This window comes from Harpia harpyja, chromosome 6, assembly GCF_026419915.1.
Source record: "Harpia harpyja isolate bHarHar1 chromosome 6, bHarHar1 primary haplotype, whole genome shotgun sequence".
In the NCBI taxonomy this organism is placed as follows: Eukaryota; Metazoa; Chordata; class Aves; order Accipitriformes; family Accipitridae; genus Harpia; species Harpia harpyja.
The window spans coordinates 42414740-42429650 of NC_068945.1; the positions used below are offsets into that span (position 1 = coordinate 42414740).

Here is a 14911-nt window from a genome sequence, read left to right on the forward strand (position 1 = left end):
AGGACTGGCACTCATACTATCAACTTTCTTTCCTTCTTTAAGTGCAAAGGAGGAATCGAGAGACAGCCACAGTCCATTCTTAATATAGCTATAATGTACCAACCTTCTAATCCACTAACCTTATAACTAAATAAGAAAATGTCTGGTCTACAGGAAAGAAATCAGGTGAAACTACAATCTCCCCATACTGTTTTCCAGATGTTTGAAACTCCCTTTAAGCAATTTGGCAAGGATATTGAATTTGTGGAAGGAAACTGGAAGGAAATAATTGTCCTGGAACAGAAATGCTAGAAGAGCTGAAAGGCCTAGTTATATTCAGCATAGTGGAAAGTCTTGCTACTTTAATGTTCCTTCCATTCAAGTTTTTCATAGCCTGATGTGAAGTGTGGCTTTTGCTGATCCAGCAAGTCGTCCAGGTCCCAGAAACAAATTATTATATAAGCCTAATTAATAATAACGGAGAGAAGAAACATTGGAGGTTTTAGGTATTTTCAGAATTTAAGTCCTATTGTTAAAAGGTCCTTAGTAATAAATCTCCTTGGTCCACATTCAACACTGAAGTTAAATATTTTGGGAAACTGTTCTCGACTGATTATGGGGCTGAATCTTTAGGGAAAGATTTTGTGCATGTGTAGTTGGACAGCATACTTCATTCTCTATTTTCCTTTGACTATCAGTTGTATGTTGGGTTTTTTTCTTAACTAGTGGGGTGACATCTGATTTCTGTTTTATTTTTTAAAGGAATGGCCGTTGGAGGTCAGAATGGAAGTTTACAATCACCCCTTCAACCACTCAAGTGGCTGGCATCTTGAAAATTCAGGTATGCTTATTTCAAACTGTGTCCTGATCAGTGAAGTCCCCAGTTATTATCAAGGGAGACTCAGGCCAGTGTATTAAATGTTCTAAGAGAATTTAGGGACCCAATAAGCAAGCAGAGATGCCCATTCAGTTGTTAGTGACTTAGTTGTATATTTACCTAATCCTTACAAACACAAAATATGTGTTTAATGTAATGTATTCACCTTAGCCCAGCATATACATCTTTGGTTTCCTGTTTCTTGCATTTGCAGTGGCACAAGCCTTTCCTGAGTGTAGGCCCTTTCTGAGAGCTTTACTTTCTTTTTAACTGATAATAGCAGGGTTTTTTTCATGTTACCCACCCTATTGTTCAGGAAGGTGGGAACCTTTGGTTTCAGTCATTCCACCATCTGAAATTTTTGAATCCAGGTCTCCTTCATTTGGAATTTGCCCTTCCTGTTGGCTTTAGGGCATTCACAAAGCAGATACTGTCCAAGCAGGAATGCAAATATCTTGAGACCAAAGGAAGTCTGACTGTCATGTGGTAGGCAGGGGGGACTTGACTTCCTGGATTGGTTCCCTGGAATGTGGACACATATTTTGCAGGAGTTTACTAAAATAATCCTGGAATCGGGGATGAGAGTCTTAGTGCAGTCTGTAGTATTTTATCATCTTTTTATAAGACATGGAGTCAAGTTCCCTTTTCCTGCTCTTTTTGTGCCCCCATGAGTTTTGCATTTCCTTGCTGCTCAGTGACTTGACTTCAGAAGGAAGATGCAATGGAATGTTTTTCTATCCATAGCCTGAAGCTAGAATGTTATTTTAGGATGTAGTAGCTGTGTTCAGATCCACCCAAGCAGAGGGCCTGAATCTGATTTCCCATTCTGGGGCAAATTCTACAACAACTGGAATGGTAGTCAAAATGTGGACAGCCATTATTATGTTGTCAGATCAAGACAGTCATGATAAGCACCCTAAGTAACTTCTAGGCTTCTCAAGACTTTAGGAGAATCTAAGTAAACTGTCACTTAAATCCAGCTTGCAGCAAAACAGGCATTTTCTCTGCAGCATGCTCTTTTGGTTAAATGTCTTAAGAGATTTTTCCAGAACAAGCAGGCAGGTGTCTACCTAATTCTGGGAAAGGTTAGCCCAGTAGCCTAGAAAATAGCCTGAATAGGGAATTTAGTCAGGTTTTAATTGGCATCTCAATTTGGGCACCAGCTGATTTTGTCTTTTATTACTATTTCACATAATTAATCAAGTCATTATTTACATCCATTAAAGTCTGTGTTCTGGGGAGTGATGAAAAGCTTTACTTTTTTGCTTGTATAGGAACTACTTGTTTCACCAAGGAATTTTGAACTCAGTTTCAAATTTTTAGAAATTGTGTGCAATTTCTTCAATGTATGTGGGAGTGCTTCCCCTTTCCCTCTCCAAACAAACAAAAAAAAGTGCTTTAATATTTTTAAGAAGCAAAATAACCTTCTAGAATGAGATCTCACTATATTAATGAAATTTCAGAGTACTGAAATTTCAGTGTTATTTGCAGAATCTTTGACAGCAATACAGCCATTGCCCTGTTTCTGATAAGACCTTTTATGAATAAGTTCGGGGAAATACCAGCATCACCTGCTATCTTCAGGTGTCTTAAGTATTTTTAAGGTCACTTGCACAACTTCTTCTTTTTTTTTAAAATTCTATTAATAAATTCTAATATAGGAGATTCTCAACTGTCTTAATCCCTTCCATTGTTTAATTTTCTTTTAATTGTATGTAAGGGGAAAACTGCAACAGCAGAGCCTTTTACTAAAACTAAGTCCCTGTGGTGCTTGACATGCTCCAACTGTGCATGGAAAACAACTGATAAGTGTACTGGTTACTAATTTTATCTCTTAGGTAATTTGTTATTCTCATCCCTCCTTAGTTAACCTTTCCAAGAGGTTCTGTTCATAAACATCATCCTTCTTGTAGTCTTCTGAACCCAGACCTAGCATTCTAGAAGGATGTCAGCAGTGAGGTATAGTACAGAACAGTTACTTCTCATATTTTGTTTAAGATATAACACATCTCAGAATTAGATTTGACTCTTCATCCCTGTTAAGTTTTTAGGCGTGAGTGTTTGCCAAGAATGTGAGACAGATAAGACATTGGTGCTGATGTCGGCCTCAGCACAGGGGAGGTTTGGGCCCTCTGCAGTGGATTGTGATGGAGAAGTGGGAGATTTATACTTCTCTGTGTTCTGCTGTTTCATTGGGAGGTCTCAGAATTTTGCACTGAGTAAGCACTTCTCATATTTTAGGAACTGGATTGAAAAAGGCTGGCAGAAGTTTCACCCAGTAATATTTGATTTGAAAAGAAGCTTATTTTATGGTTAGGATGATACCTTTTGTTGAAAAACAAGTATTTGACAATAATCAAAATAATAATGTAAGATGAATCACAGGAAATAATGTTTTTTCTCTCATATAGGAAACCTTTCTTTTGCTTAGGTATTACAGCTGTCTTACTCTGTGTCATGTTTTCTCTATTGTTTATAAAATTGAGGGTCTCTTGCACACATGATCATAATGTATATGAAATATAGTATTGTGCATTAATCTCTAAATTTAAATGTTATCTTGCCTGATAGGGTAGAGGCACAAATGTTTCAATTCCTTGTAACATCAGCTACATTGACTTTATCAAAATTGTAAAAAACCTTTAAAGATACCTGTTTAAATGTCAATGAGCTGCATAACTCTTCTGTATCAGTTATTATGAATGATTATGTGTAACTTTATATATGCTTCCTATTTTTTAAGTTTTCCAACAGTTGCATTAGAAACTGAATGTTTTCAGATCCTTCCCAACTGAATTTAAAAGTACTAAAGTTAGCTTTAGTAGAGTTTTACTGGTCTCCTCCTGTAAAATAATCAAGGAAGCTGTTCTGTAGATACAACATTTCAAGAGTAAATAGATTTCATTCTGCTTTGCTATCTAACCTTGGCAAACTTTGACTCAAAGAGCTCCTTTGTCTAGATAAATACCAGCTTTTCTTATGAGCCATATCTAATAGAGGAAAATATCAAAACCAGGCAGATCTAGAAAGGGAAGCTTAATGTAGTGCTGTCCCTAGAAAACAGTTTGGGTAAAGCAGAAAAACAACTTCACAGTATCCTGAAGCCTTGCCAAAACTATTCTCATTTTAAATATATCTTCACCATTTCCCGAGTTTCTAGTAAGGTCACATAAATAGTATGTTGTCGTCTTCATGATGTTAATCAAAACCTAAACTTCTTTGCATGAAATACTACTTAAGGCACATCAACACAAAAATGTTTCCAGAATAGCATCTTTACTATTCCCCCTCAAAAATATTTAAATTGTACAACATTTTGGTTTTCCTATTTGTTTTTGTGGTTCTGTAACATTTTATGTGTGTGTGTGTTTGATTTGTATGGGTTTGTTCTTCTGGTAAATACTACAATACTTTGACTTTCCTGTGTGTCATTGGCCTGTAACATTTAATATGAGGTTCTTTGTTTAATTTTCTGTAGGTTCACTATTATGAAGATGGTAATGTTCAGCTGGTGAGCCATAAAGACATACAAGATTCTCTAACAGTGTCTGTAAGTGAACTTTAAAGACCTTAGTATGTATATTGAAGTGACTTTTTAATTTAAAAAGAGAAGCAAGCTTAAAAAAAGCTCAGAAATTTGGAGGCTAGTTTGCTCTTCTGCATGAATGGGAATTAATGTTCTAATTTATAAATACTTTGTATGTAGTATTTACTACATTTACCTAACTATGGCTTATATAAGATAAATTAACTTTGATTTAATTAGCTTGCTATCAGTCTTTCTGCACTTCTGTAGTATTTAAACTTTGATCTGTAGAGTGACCTATAGAATTAATTTTTGAATATGAAGGAGGTTTGAGTTATAATAACCCGCTTAAGTAGTACAACCTCTAGGAGATTGTCTCCTTTGCTTACTGGGAGAAGACCAGTATGCTAAAAATAGTAAACAAATGCTACCAGTTGAGAAGCAGTAATGGGTATTCTTCCTTCATTTCCTCCCTGTCTGTAACTGGTGCTGTCAGCCTCTTGCTTTTCTGTACAAAAAGCCCTTTCAGAGATGCTTCAGCTTGAGAAGCGTAACACACTTTATATTTAAAGCATCGGTTTTTTTCAACTTCTTTCCAAGTGGATCTTTATAGTAATGAGGAGTAGACAGTAGGAATAAAAATTGTTTGGAAATAGTACCAGATGTATCCTTTAAGAGTTGGTAATGTTGCAACGTGAACAACTACTACTTTTTAAATAATGCTCCTCTTGCCTACTGGAGATTGTGTTTATAAACAGTAAGATTTTCCATTGGAGTGTTCTTTAATAAAACTTAAGCCAGTGAGGTTAAACTGGCAAAGGGAAACTGTAAAAGTGAACAGTAGAAGTATTTTAATGATAATGACTAGTAGTGACCAATTTGGCTCAAAAGCTCAATTCCTCAATAAAGAACATTGTTTGTTAATATAAAGCAAGGCTTGTTGGCTTTTCAGTTGCAATAGCACCATAAAGAATGGGAGTGTGGTGCCAACTGATAACGCTTCTGGAGCTGTAGATATAAAATTACTTTTGACCCCCTAAGCAAAGGGATCTGTTTAATCTTTCATTCAACTAAGAGTTGCTTCATGGAAGATTATTTGGAAGAAGTTCTCCTTTCAATAGCTTTTGCTTCACTTTCTGTTGGGAAGAAACTTAATCCTGTTGTACAATTTAGTAAAGCAGCAGAAGACCAATGAGTAGAAAAACATCTTTTACATAACTTTCCTACCTCCTGCTAGAACAAAAGCAAGTATGCTGCTGATTACCAATTTTTAGCCTTGGCTTTGAGCTTCATAGAGGGCAGAGGCTGTACAAGTTCTCATTTCACACAGAAGAAATGGTAGGTAGATTAAAAGGAGCCCCAATGACTCGTCTTTTTTTGTTGTTTGGCAGAGAAGCAGTTTTGTACCATCAATGGGCACTACTGAAATAAATGACTGAAGAGTTCTCTTGTTGCTAGAGCTGTGAATAATTTTGGTGAAGGTTACTTTCTTATCCCTAATTTCTCTCTGAGCCAGATAAGACCTCATACCCCTGAATTCTTCCTTTCATTAGCAGAGCCTTTGAAATCATTGCCTCAGTTCACTGAAAAGTCAAAACCCTTTCATTTGTTCTACTTGGTCTCTACCTCCTCCTTCATCTCTTTCTGTGGTGTCCAGGAGTGCTTTCACAGCTGCTAGATGCAGTTTCACTGAAACTTTGAACCAGTGGTAGTTGAAACTGCCATAGCCTTCTCCCAGTCTTTGCCTTTGTAGGAACGAGGGATCACGTGAGGCAAGAACACTCCTAACTTTCAAGAACTTCTGCAAAAGCACCCTTAGGAGCGTTTCCAACACCAGGTTGGAAGTTTCAAAATTCATGAACCCTCACTTCCTTCTTGACACTTCTTTCAAGCATTTCAGCTAATATGTCTCCAGATTGACTGATGCGTCATTTTTTATTTTTAAAACAAACGCACACTTGCATACTTTAAGGATGAGGCCCAAAGCCAACAAACTGTTTATCAGTCATGATGAAATTTGGAAGTTGTGGTGTGTTGCACCCTCACTTCTGCAAAATGTACTTGGGGATGTTTTTGGAAGACCAGTCTAGTGTTTGCCTCAGCTTAGTCTCCAGATTCAGAATGTTTAGAGGTGAACAAATTTGTTTTGGTTTTTTGGTTGTATTCTGCATACTTCTGGGTTAGCTGGTGTTCTTTAAGTTCTCCTGAATTTGTACTGGAAATTTAACATTAATAATGTTAATATCCATACTTTTCATGTTTTTAGAGACCTGTATGTGTGCATTGTCATATTTCCAAATGCTGTTCTGTTCCATATGTCTTTTTATAATACCATGAAATTTTAAATCCAAATATTTTAATGAGCTCCATGGTAATCTTAGTGCTTTTGCAGTTCGACTGTTTTTATATTGTTTTTATATTAAAAAAATAATGTGGCGTATGTGTTTTGGATGAATGTTTTGTTCAGTTTTGGTTGAGCCACTAAATGGTCATGTGTTCTCATGGAGTCTACTTGACATCGCTCATAACTATAGGAAAAAACATAATCCAACTGGTCTTAGAATCATGCTGTACAGCAGGCCTAATTCAGATGCTTTTTTTTCTAGAACGAAGCCCAGACAGCAAAGGAATTTATAAAAATCGTAGAGGCTGCAGAAAATGAGTATCAGGTATGTTGGAAACAAATGCTATATCCTTACTCACATGTATAACATTACCACATATATTTAGCCAAAGCTAGTATTCTATAATTAGCAAGCTTTTGATATTAAGATAATGCAGTTCCATACAAATATAAATAGATTACATGCTGCTATTAACTGTATCCTCCCTTTCCATACCTTCTGGTGATTGCACTCACTGACTTACTGTTACATTAGAAGTCATTTTTTTGAAAGCAGTAAAGTCCCTAGAGTGATCGAATATCAGCAATTCTGATCTCCTTTAGTATTAGCGCATTCCTCAAGTGGAATTTTTTTGCAGATTCTGTTCAGACGCTGCTCTTGTTAGACAGCTTTGCTAAATATGGCTATAAGCATTATCCATTTCAATTAGTCATTTTAAAGTTAGAAAACTATAACTGTTCTAGATATCCTCTGCAGAATTGTATTCACGTTCATTTAGGTCTTGAACATAAGGTAAATTTCAGACACCATGTTCTGTCAGTTTTTTAAAAAAAGTGCTCTTTAATATAAATTTACTAAGTATGTATCATGCTTTATATTCAAGTTCATACGATGTTGTGGACTGACTCTACCATCCCCACAGAAAAAGACAGTGGAAGACTTTGGTGTCCGAAATTAACGATGTACAAGCTAACTCCGATCAGCACTTTATTCATGCTGCTGATTAACCACACTGTGGTTTGCTGAAAGACCTAGGCTACGGCCAGGTTTATTCCATCTGTCTCACTAATTTTCTTCACATAGTTTCAATCTAGATCTAACAGCTTTCCTTCATAAAGTATTATTTTAATTTAGCGTATTTTTATTAAGCCTGTTTAAGAGGTAACAGACTACTGAATCATTTAACTTTTTATATAACATCCTAGTTCTGTTCTTCATGTGTCTTTGTTTTGTGTGACTTTGTGTTTAACAGACTGCTATCAGTGAGAATTATCAGACTATGTCGGACACTACTTTCAAGGCCTTACGTCGACAATTGCCAGTAACCCGCACCAAGATTGACTGGAACAAGATCCTTAGCTATAAGATTGGAAAAGAGATGCAGAATGCTTAAAGTGAACGTTGCATGACTGGATCATTTTAGTGTCCTTGTATACAGATAAAAATTATTACAAAAAGTATTTGGAACTGTCAAATCACCCAGTCAGCATGGGCTTTTGCCATTGAAAATCACTGTAAGTAGTTTGGTTAGAGCACAAAGCTTAGCTAATTGACTTTTTTCCTTTTTCTTTCTTTTCAGAGGGTTGCAACTTCAGTATAGCTGAATATCTTCCTTTAGAGTTTCTGTTGTACCTTTATTTTTTTATAATGAAGAGACCATGCCTTTAGTTTTCAATTACATGTTAAGAACAGTTTGAAAAATATTTTTGCATATGATAACCCTTTCTCTTGCTGTCATGTCAAATGGACAACTTCCAAAATTTGCTGGATTCCTTGTGGAGATCAGTAACGTGCATTTCTAGGTCAAGGTCAACATGGAGTTAGCCATAGGTGCTGTTTTTGAAGTCATCTATCCTTTCATTGTATGTAAAATTGGGAAAAGCATTTTCTATATCGTTTAAACCTTTTAGAACACTTATTTAGCTAGCTCTGTGGTAACTAAATTTTTTTTTCTAAAAGAAAAGGCCAAGGTCTAATGCTGTTTTAAGATTTTGAAATTAAATAAAAGTACTTATTCCAGAAATGCATTTAATGCTTTGTTCCTGACAATTACTTAAATGAGCTCAAACTCCATCTGCCCTTGAGGTTTTTTTATCATAAAGCCACAAATGTATTATAACAAGGCATATTGTAATATATATAATCCTGTACTCATTACTATGTCTGTCAGTTTATTTTTTTTCTTGGATTGAAATGTACTAAAATTCAATGTGACATTAAAATGCAAATTTTCTATTTATTTGAGTATCAGATTGCTTCCTGATATAGCCTATTTTTGGTGTTTCTATATATTTTTAAAATACTGCTTAAAACAGCCACAAACTTGTGGCCTATTGGCTGTTCTCAGTCTATTTGGAGATTGTTGTAGTGTCATCATCCCTTGTTTCCATCTGCATTTAAGAAACATATACATATGGAAGTCTACTTAAAACAGGTATCTTTTAGCTTCATATTGGCTACAGAGGATGGAAGAAATTACAAGACCAAAAAAAATACATGTGTCTGAAGCATACTTTCCCTGTCTGATATATCTCGTATTGAAAATGGACATTAGGTATCTAAAACCTCAGACTTCATTACAAATACTGTATAACACTTCTGTGAAATGCATAATTTCATTTTTTAATTCGATGAAAACCTGTTTTAAAATATGCTACCTAATTATATGCTTATGATGGAAAACTGAACAGCTTTTTTTTTATAGAAGGCAGGTTTTTATGTGCACTCCTAAACCAGTAAAGCTTATACAAAGGTTTTATATCTTTGTTTACAGCATGATCCAATTAATTACCTTAAACTCTTAAGTTACAGCATAGCAAGAGAAAGAGTCTAGACTCGTACTGAGTATAAAAATGTACACACAAAGTAGTTTACTGTTTCAATTGTAGTAGCAATACCCCTATATTCTGTTCTTCAGTGCTCTCTTTATAAAGGGGTATAGAATTAACTGAAGTTCTTGAAACGGCTGCTACTTTACAGTACTAAACTGTATAGTAGAAGAGTGGGATTTGTTCTACCACAGTCTTCCTGGAGAATTGCCCTCTTAATTGTCTTTGTAGATCAGCTATTGAACCATGTTGTTCTTTAAAAGGTGGCTTATAAAAGCTGTATGTGAGCTAATAACAGATGCTGAGTCACTGTCAAGTCAGTCTGTCAGTCTTGACTAAGATGTCAATACAAACCTTGTTTGAAGAATTTCTTCAACATATTTAAGAACAAGCTAAAAATAAAAGGCAGTGAATGGACAGTTAGGAGAACTGTTAATGGGCAACAACGGTGCAAATAACTTTTCTAGCTGTTAGAATATTGCATGTGACCGGAATCAGCGCTGGCTAAAAGTCAGAATGCTATTTTTCTTACCTGAAATAAAAAGCTAGTTTTAAATATATTCCTAATAAAGAGGTATTTTACTGTGAAGTACTCTATTACTGTGTTTCCCTCTCTGTTTATTCAGTCCTGTGATAGTCTTAATTCCTTATCTTCAAAGAATACCACCCTACAGGTTCAAGTCTACCAGTGGGGTGACATAAGTAGATTTGTATTACTTATATTTTTTCCTGTTGTGTTAATTTTTTAGTCTGTGAGAATTTTACACCTTGAACATCAAATTTATTAAGTTATAGCTTCAATAAAGCAATTTATAAGTAAATCAACTATTCTGTTACTTTTTCAAAGTGGTATGCTGTATCATATTTAGGGGTAACGACTCCCTAGATGAAGCCGACCTGAGTGTCAGCTGAGGCACATGGCACATTTGGAGTTCTTGATTTCTCTCAATTTTGGATGTCACTTGCATGTTTTTGTTTCTACCCCTTTTAAATTGGAGAACTTTAGAGCTTGCTTGGTAGGCTTTAGGGTATTTTGTGTAGGTAAAGCACTTTCTTAGAGAAATTTTGCTGTGGCAATTGTCTTAATGTGAATTACTATTTGTTTATATTCTATTTTTAAATATAAAGACAAGCTTTGTATTGTGGAATGTTGATGTACTAGACATTATGGCTTGTAATATGGAGTTGTAAAATGCTTGCATTTATGAAGTGTGTTACATCTTATGCATCTTAGCACCCCTTTATACGAAGGAATTTTTAACTTCTGCAATTAAGGAATTGTTCTTTCTGAACATCTGCAACAGGAGTGGCAATTCTGCTTCCAGGTTCTCCTGAGTAGCCCCTTTTTTGTAAGTCTGCCTTAAAATTCATACTGCAGGTAGAATGAAACTTCAAAATCATTGCAATTTTGCTTACATTACTACTGCTTCTTATGCTCTACATGCTGATAACAATTCTGCCGGCTGGTTCAGTTGGGAACACTGCAATGCAGTTCATTAGTAAATGATCATTCAGCCCAGGGTTAAAAGTTTTGTGTGAGACTGAACGGCCTAATAGATGTGTTATCTTTAGGGGATGACTCTAGCTGCATCTATGGCAGTGATGTAGTCTGTGCAGCTTGGGAGTAAATCCCTCTCTCATCCCCACTTGCCACATGCTGGTTTGGCTGACAAAGCAGTTCTGGTGCTCTTGAGTTCACTTTCTTTTGGAGAACTCTGACCTGGGAACTGGGGTTTGTGCTGGGTGTGCAGCAGATGCCCTCCAGCTCCTAATGGTGATGTGAGTCCACAGCAGTGGTTCCCTTCAGACAGCTTGAAACCACCAATGCGCTGAGGTTGTCTGGAGGATCAGACTAAACCTGGCCTTCAGATTTCCACACTGTACATACTGTAGGTATGGATGTTGAACACCAACTGTTTGATGCTATGGATTCACCCCTATCGTACTGAATTACTTGCTGACATGGGCATAGCTTCTGTTGCATTCGTTTACTGGAAAGACTGAAACTGTTCTTCCTCTGATGCAACTGTAAACTAGGTTTAGATTAAAATTAGTTTGTTCATAACCTTGAAGTGTCAATTTTTGTGTGACAGTGTCAACTCTGAACTTTTTTTTTTTTGAAAGGGTAAAATTTGCATCAGATTTAAACAAAATCAATTTTTTTCCACAGCTAAAGGAAAGGAACTGTGAATATGTACTTTATTCCTTCTGTGAAAATGAATGCTTAATACTTGGTAGGTTTGCTTATTGGCAATATTTTCCTCTGCTACTATGGCTTACCTTGTAACAGGTATTGCTCAGCATGATATTATCCACGTGCTCATCACAAGAGAGGATAAGAGCAGTAATCGTTGCCTTAAAGGATATATTCTGTAAACATGTTTAGACTCTTTTCTTTGCAAATCAATAGTTGTGCAGGGGCAAGTCTGTTAGGTTTATTCCTCATAAGTCAAGAGGACCATGTAGGGACTTTTGGTTGGCTAGCTGTAGTTTGAAATAATTTCAGATCTGAAACAACTTCCAGCTTACAGGGTTGTAAATGTGCCCACTAAAGTAGTATTTGGTTGATTGGTTTGGGGGGACACCACCACATGCTAATAATGACTTGTAGTAAATACTCAGTTTTGTATTTAAATGTGCTTAATATCTTTCAATGTCAAGTGTATACTGAGTACAGCTACTGTAGGAATCAGTGAAAGAATTGAGAGTACTTCCTTTAATAAGTAGTTTCCCAGTGTGCAATTCAAAGTTTGAGTTACCCTTCAAGGTTATTTCAGAAATTACTTAGGAGTGAGAATGGAGAAGGCTGAGCTACAGCTTTGACACAACACTACGAATGCAAGACAAGCAGTGTTGTGAGGAAGGGTTCAGAAAACAAGCTCACAATCTCTTTCTTAGCAAGTAAAAATGTCCTCGGGGGTTTGCCAATTACGGTGCAACAGCCTGCTAAGGAAAAAGTTACCTCCTGTGGTACATCTGGAACCTAGGCTGCTTTCCTCAGATGCAGAGAAGAGAGTTTTAGTCCCATGAGGTAAAGGGACTCAGTCTTCCTAGGGCAAATGTTCTTATAATTGGCTGAAAGAAAACCAGGCAGTCTCCTCTTTTGCAAATAAAGTGTTTATGAACCTAACTGAAAAATCACAGCCAGAAGCTTTTGAGTGCAGGAAGAACTACTTACCTTTCTCTCTCTTGGGCTGCAGCGGCTTTAAAATGTTTTCCTTCCGCCTGCTTGAGCTGCCTCCCTGCCCAGTGTGCTGGCTTTCTTGGGTACTGGATGGTGGTATGTATTGTCTCAAACTGGGCATCTGTTGCAGAAGCTGGGTACTAAAAGTTAGGTGCCCAAAGGCAGAAATGCTCAAATTCTTGCTGTGCTGTGAAGGTGCCAGAAGGGCCAATCATGCAGCAAGGGGCCCAAATACCGGCCCTGGGGTTTGGGATGCCGTCATGCTGCCTTTTCCCAGGTAAGGCAGTACATCCAGTTACAACGCAGGATGTGTCAGATTATAAGAGGTATGAGAATGTGATCTGTTATGATTTTCCTTAAAGAAGAAAGGTGCCATGTGTTTCGACTCCACCAAGTGTCCTGTTCGGCCTGGAGCGTGGGAGCCCGATGCTGCAGCCCTGAGGAAGGGGTCGGTTAAGTTAAAGTCACGTTCCAGCAGCGTAGATCTGCTGGAGGCTGGCAGAGCGCTCACAACAGAAGTCTTCGGTACACGCTGCCTGTGAGCTACAGCCTCTGCCGCCCGCCTGTCTGGGTACACGTGCTGTTCCTGAACCTGTGCCTGGTAAATGGCAACGGCGTGCTTCCAGTATTGCTGGAGCTGTTCTTCCCATCCCAGCAGAGTCGGTCTTAACCCAGTGAAAACTCCTGAGGATGCTGCCCCAAGTGCCTCTGTGGCCCTTTTGTTAATAACCTGCCATTTGTATGGTGAGCTAGCACCTCTTTCTCCTGTCTGTTGGTCTAACTGTGCAGTAATAACTTCCACATAATTTGGTAATTAGGGGAAGAGGTTTGGAAAAGGAGTAAGTTAATTACAAAATAAATCAATATTCAAAAGGTGAACAGATTTTTTTTTTTGCTGTGACACTTAAGGTTAATAGCTGCACAAGCAACTGGAGTAGAAATCTGAGCTTTCAAGAGCCACTAGCAGTTTTAAACTAAGTAGCAGGAAGAAAAATCTGCTTGCTTCCTTTCCTTTTACGTGACGCTGCATTGTTAAACCAGCTTTCAGGTGCCGTAAAACCGGTAAGCTTTGCAAGTCTTTCACTTCATTGTAAAAATAGGAACATGAGGTAGCAAAACGTGATTGGCCAAAAACCAGTGGTGGTTAAAGACTCCAAAGTTCAGATACTTGACTGGAGGATTTCTGAATAATAGTAGTGTTAAAAATCTTGAAATCCTTGAATGGAAAGCAAAAGCTCATCTTGCTTTTTATTTGACAGTGTGGCAGGATCAGCTGCATCTTGCCTGTATGTGGCAGGACAGAGACTTGTCTGCTCTGAAAGAAATTGTTAATGTTAAAGATTATCCTTCCTCTCCAAGTTCTTTTAGGGCTTTGGTATTAGTAGTATTAAGGTAGATTCTAGAAAAAGTTAAATCTTCCTTGCTGGATCTTAACCTCTTTTTATCTTAGCTGTGGGCATACAGAACAGCTTGTTCCCATTTTCTTTGCAACACATTTTATGTATTTGAAGAGTGTCTCCAGACAGTGTAGCTTTTAGGCTAAAGACTGAATCCAGCAACTCTAATTTCTACATGAAATCTGATACTTCAAGTCATTTCTCCACATCCTGCTTTTTGGTTTCTGTTCATTTTGAGAAGCTTGTTTTTCTCTGCATATTGTTTGTTTCGGTCCGTGTGATATTGCAGGCTATCTTGATATCAACAGAGTACTTAGATTTCCTTTTGCTATAATATTCTCTAGTATTGTCTTCATCAGTAAGTAGAAAATTTCTGTTATAATTTTAAAGCCCATGCTAAATTAAGGAGGGAAAAATAACCCAACCAACCACTGATAGGTATGTGTGCCTGATGTTATCCTTCTCTACTGACAAAGGAGGCACTGGGAGTGTACAAAAATGAGACTTTTCCGTATCCTAATGATGTGGACCAGCCAGCAAATGGATTCTGAGCTAAGAGCATCCTGGAATGAAGAGTCAAGTGCTGCTGTGGACTCATCCAGGGTGATGAGCAGGGTCCTTGTTATCTGGGATATTTCTGCCAACAGCAGGCAGTTTGTTCAGCAGTACCTTGTAGGCATTGGTGTCAGTCAAAACTGAGGAGGTGAAATGCGCCGCCCTCTCTTCTGCTAGGGAGGACATAATATGCTTTTTTTTTTCCCTACCTTTTTTCTGT

General features: G+C 37.2%; 1 protein-coding gene across 1 annotated transcript in view; it reads left to right on the forward strand.

The window, feature by feature from the left end:
• Positions 1-11620, forward strand: part of CAPZA2 (capping actin protein of muscle Z-line subunit alpha 2) — a 34408-nt gene extending 22788 nt beyond the window's left edge. Inside the window, exons 7-10 of the mRNA XM_052789586.1 lie at positions 742-820; positions 4335-4406; positions 6989-7051; positions 7980-11620. Coding sequence (XP_052645546.1) covers positions 742-820; positions 4335-4406; positions 6989-7051; positions 7980-8120 — 355 coding nt within the window. The 3' untranslated portion in view covers positions 8121-11620. The remainder of the gene's footprint in view (positions 1-741; positions 821-4334; positions 4407-6988; positions 7052-7979) is intronic.
• The last annotated feature ends 3291 nt before the right edge of the window (positions 11621-14911 follow it).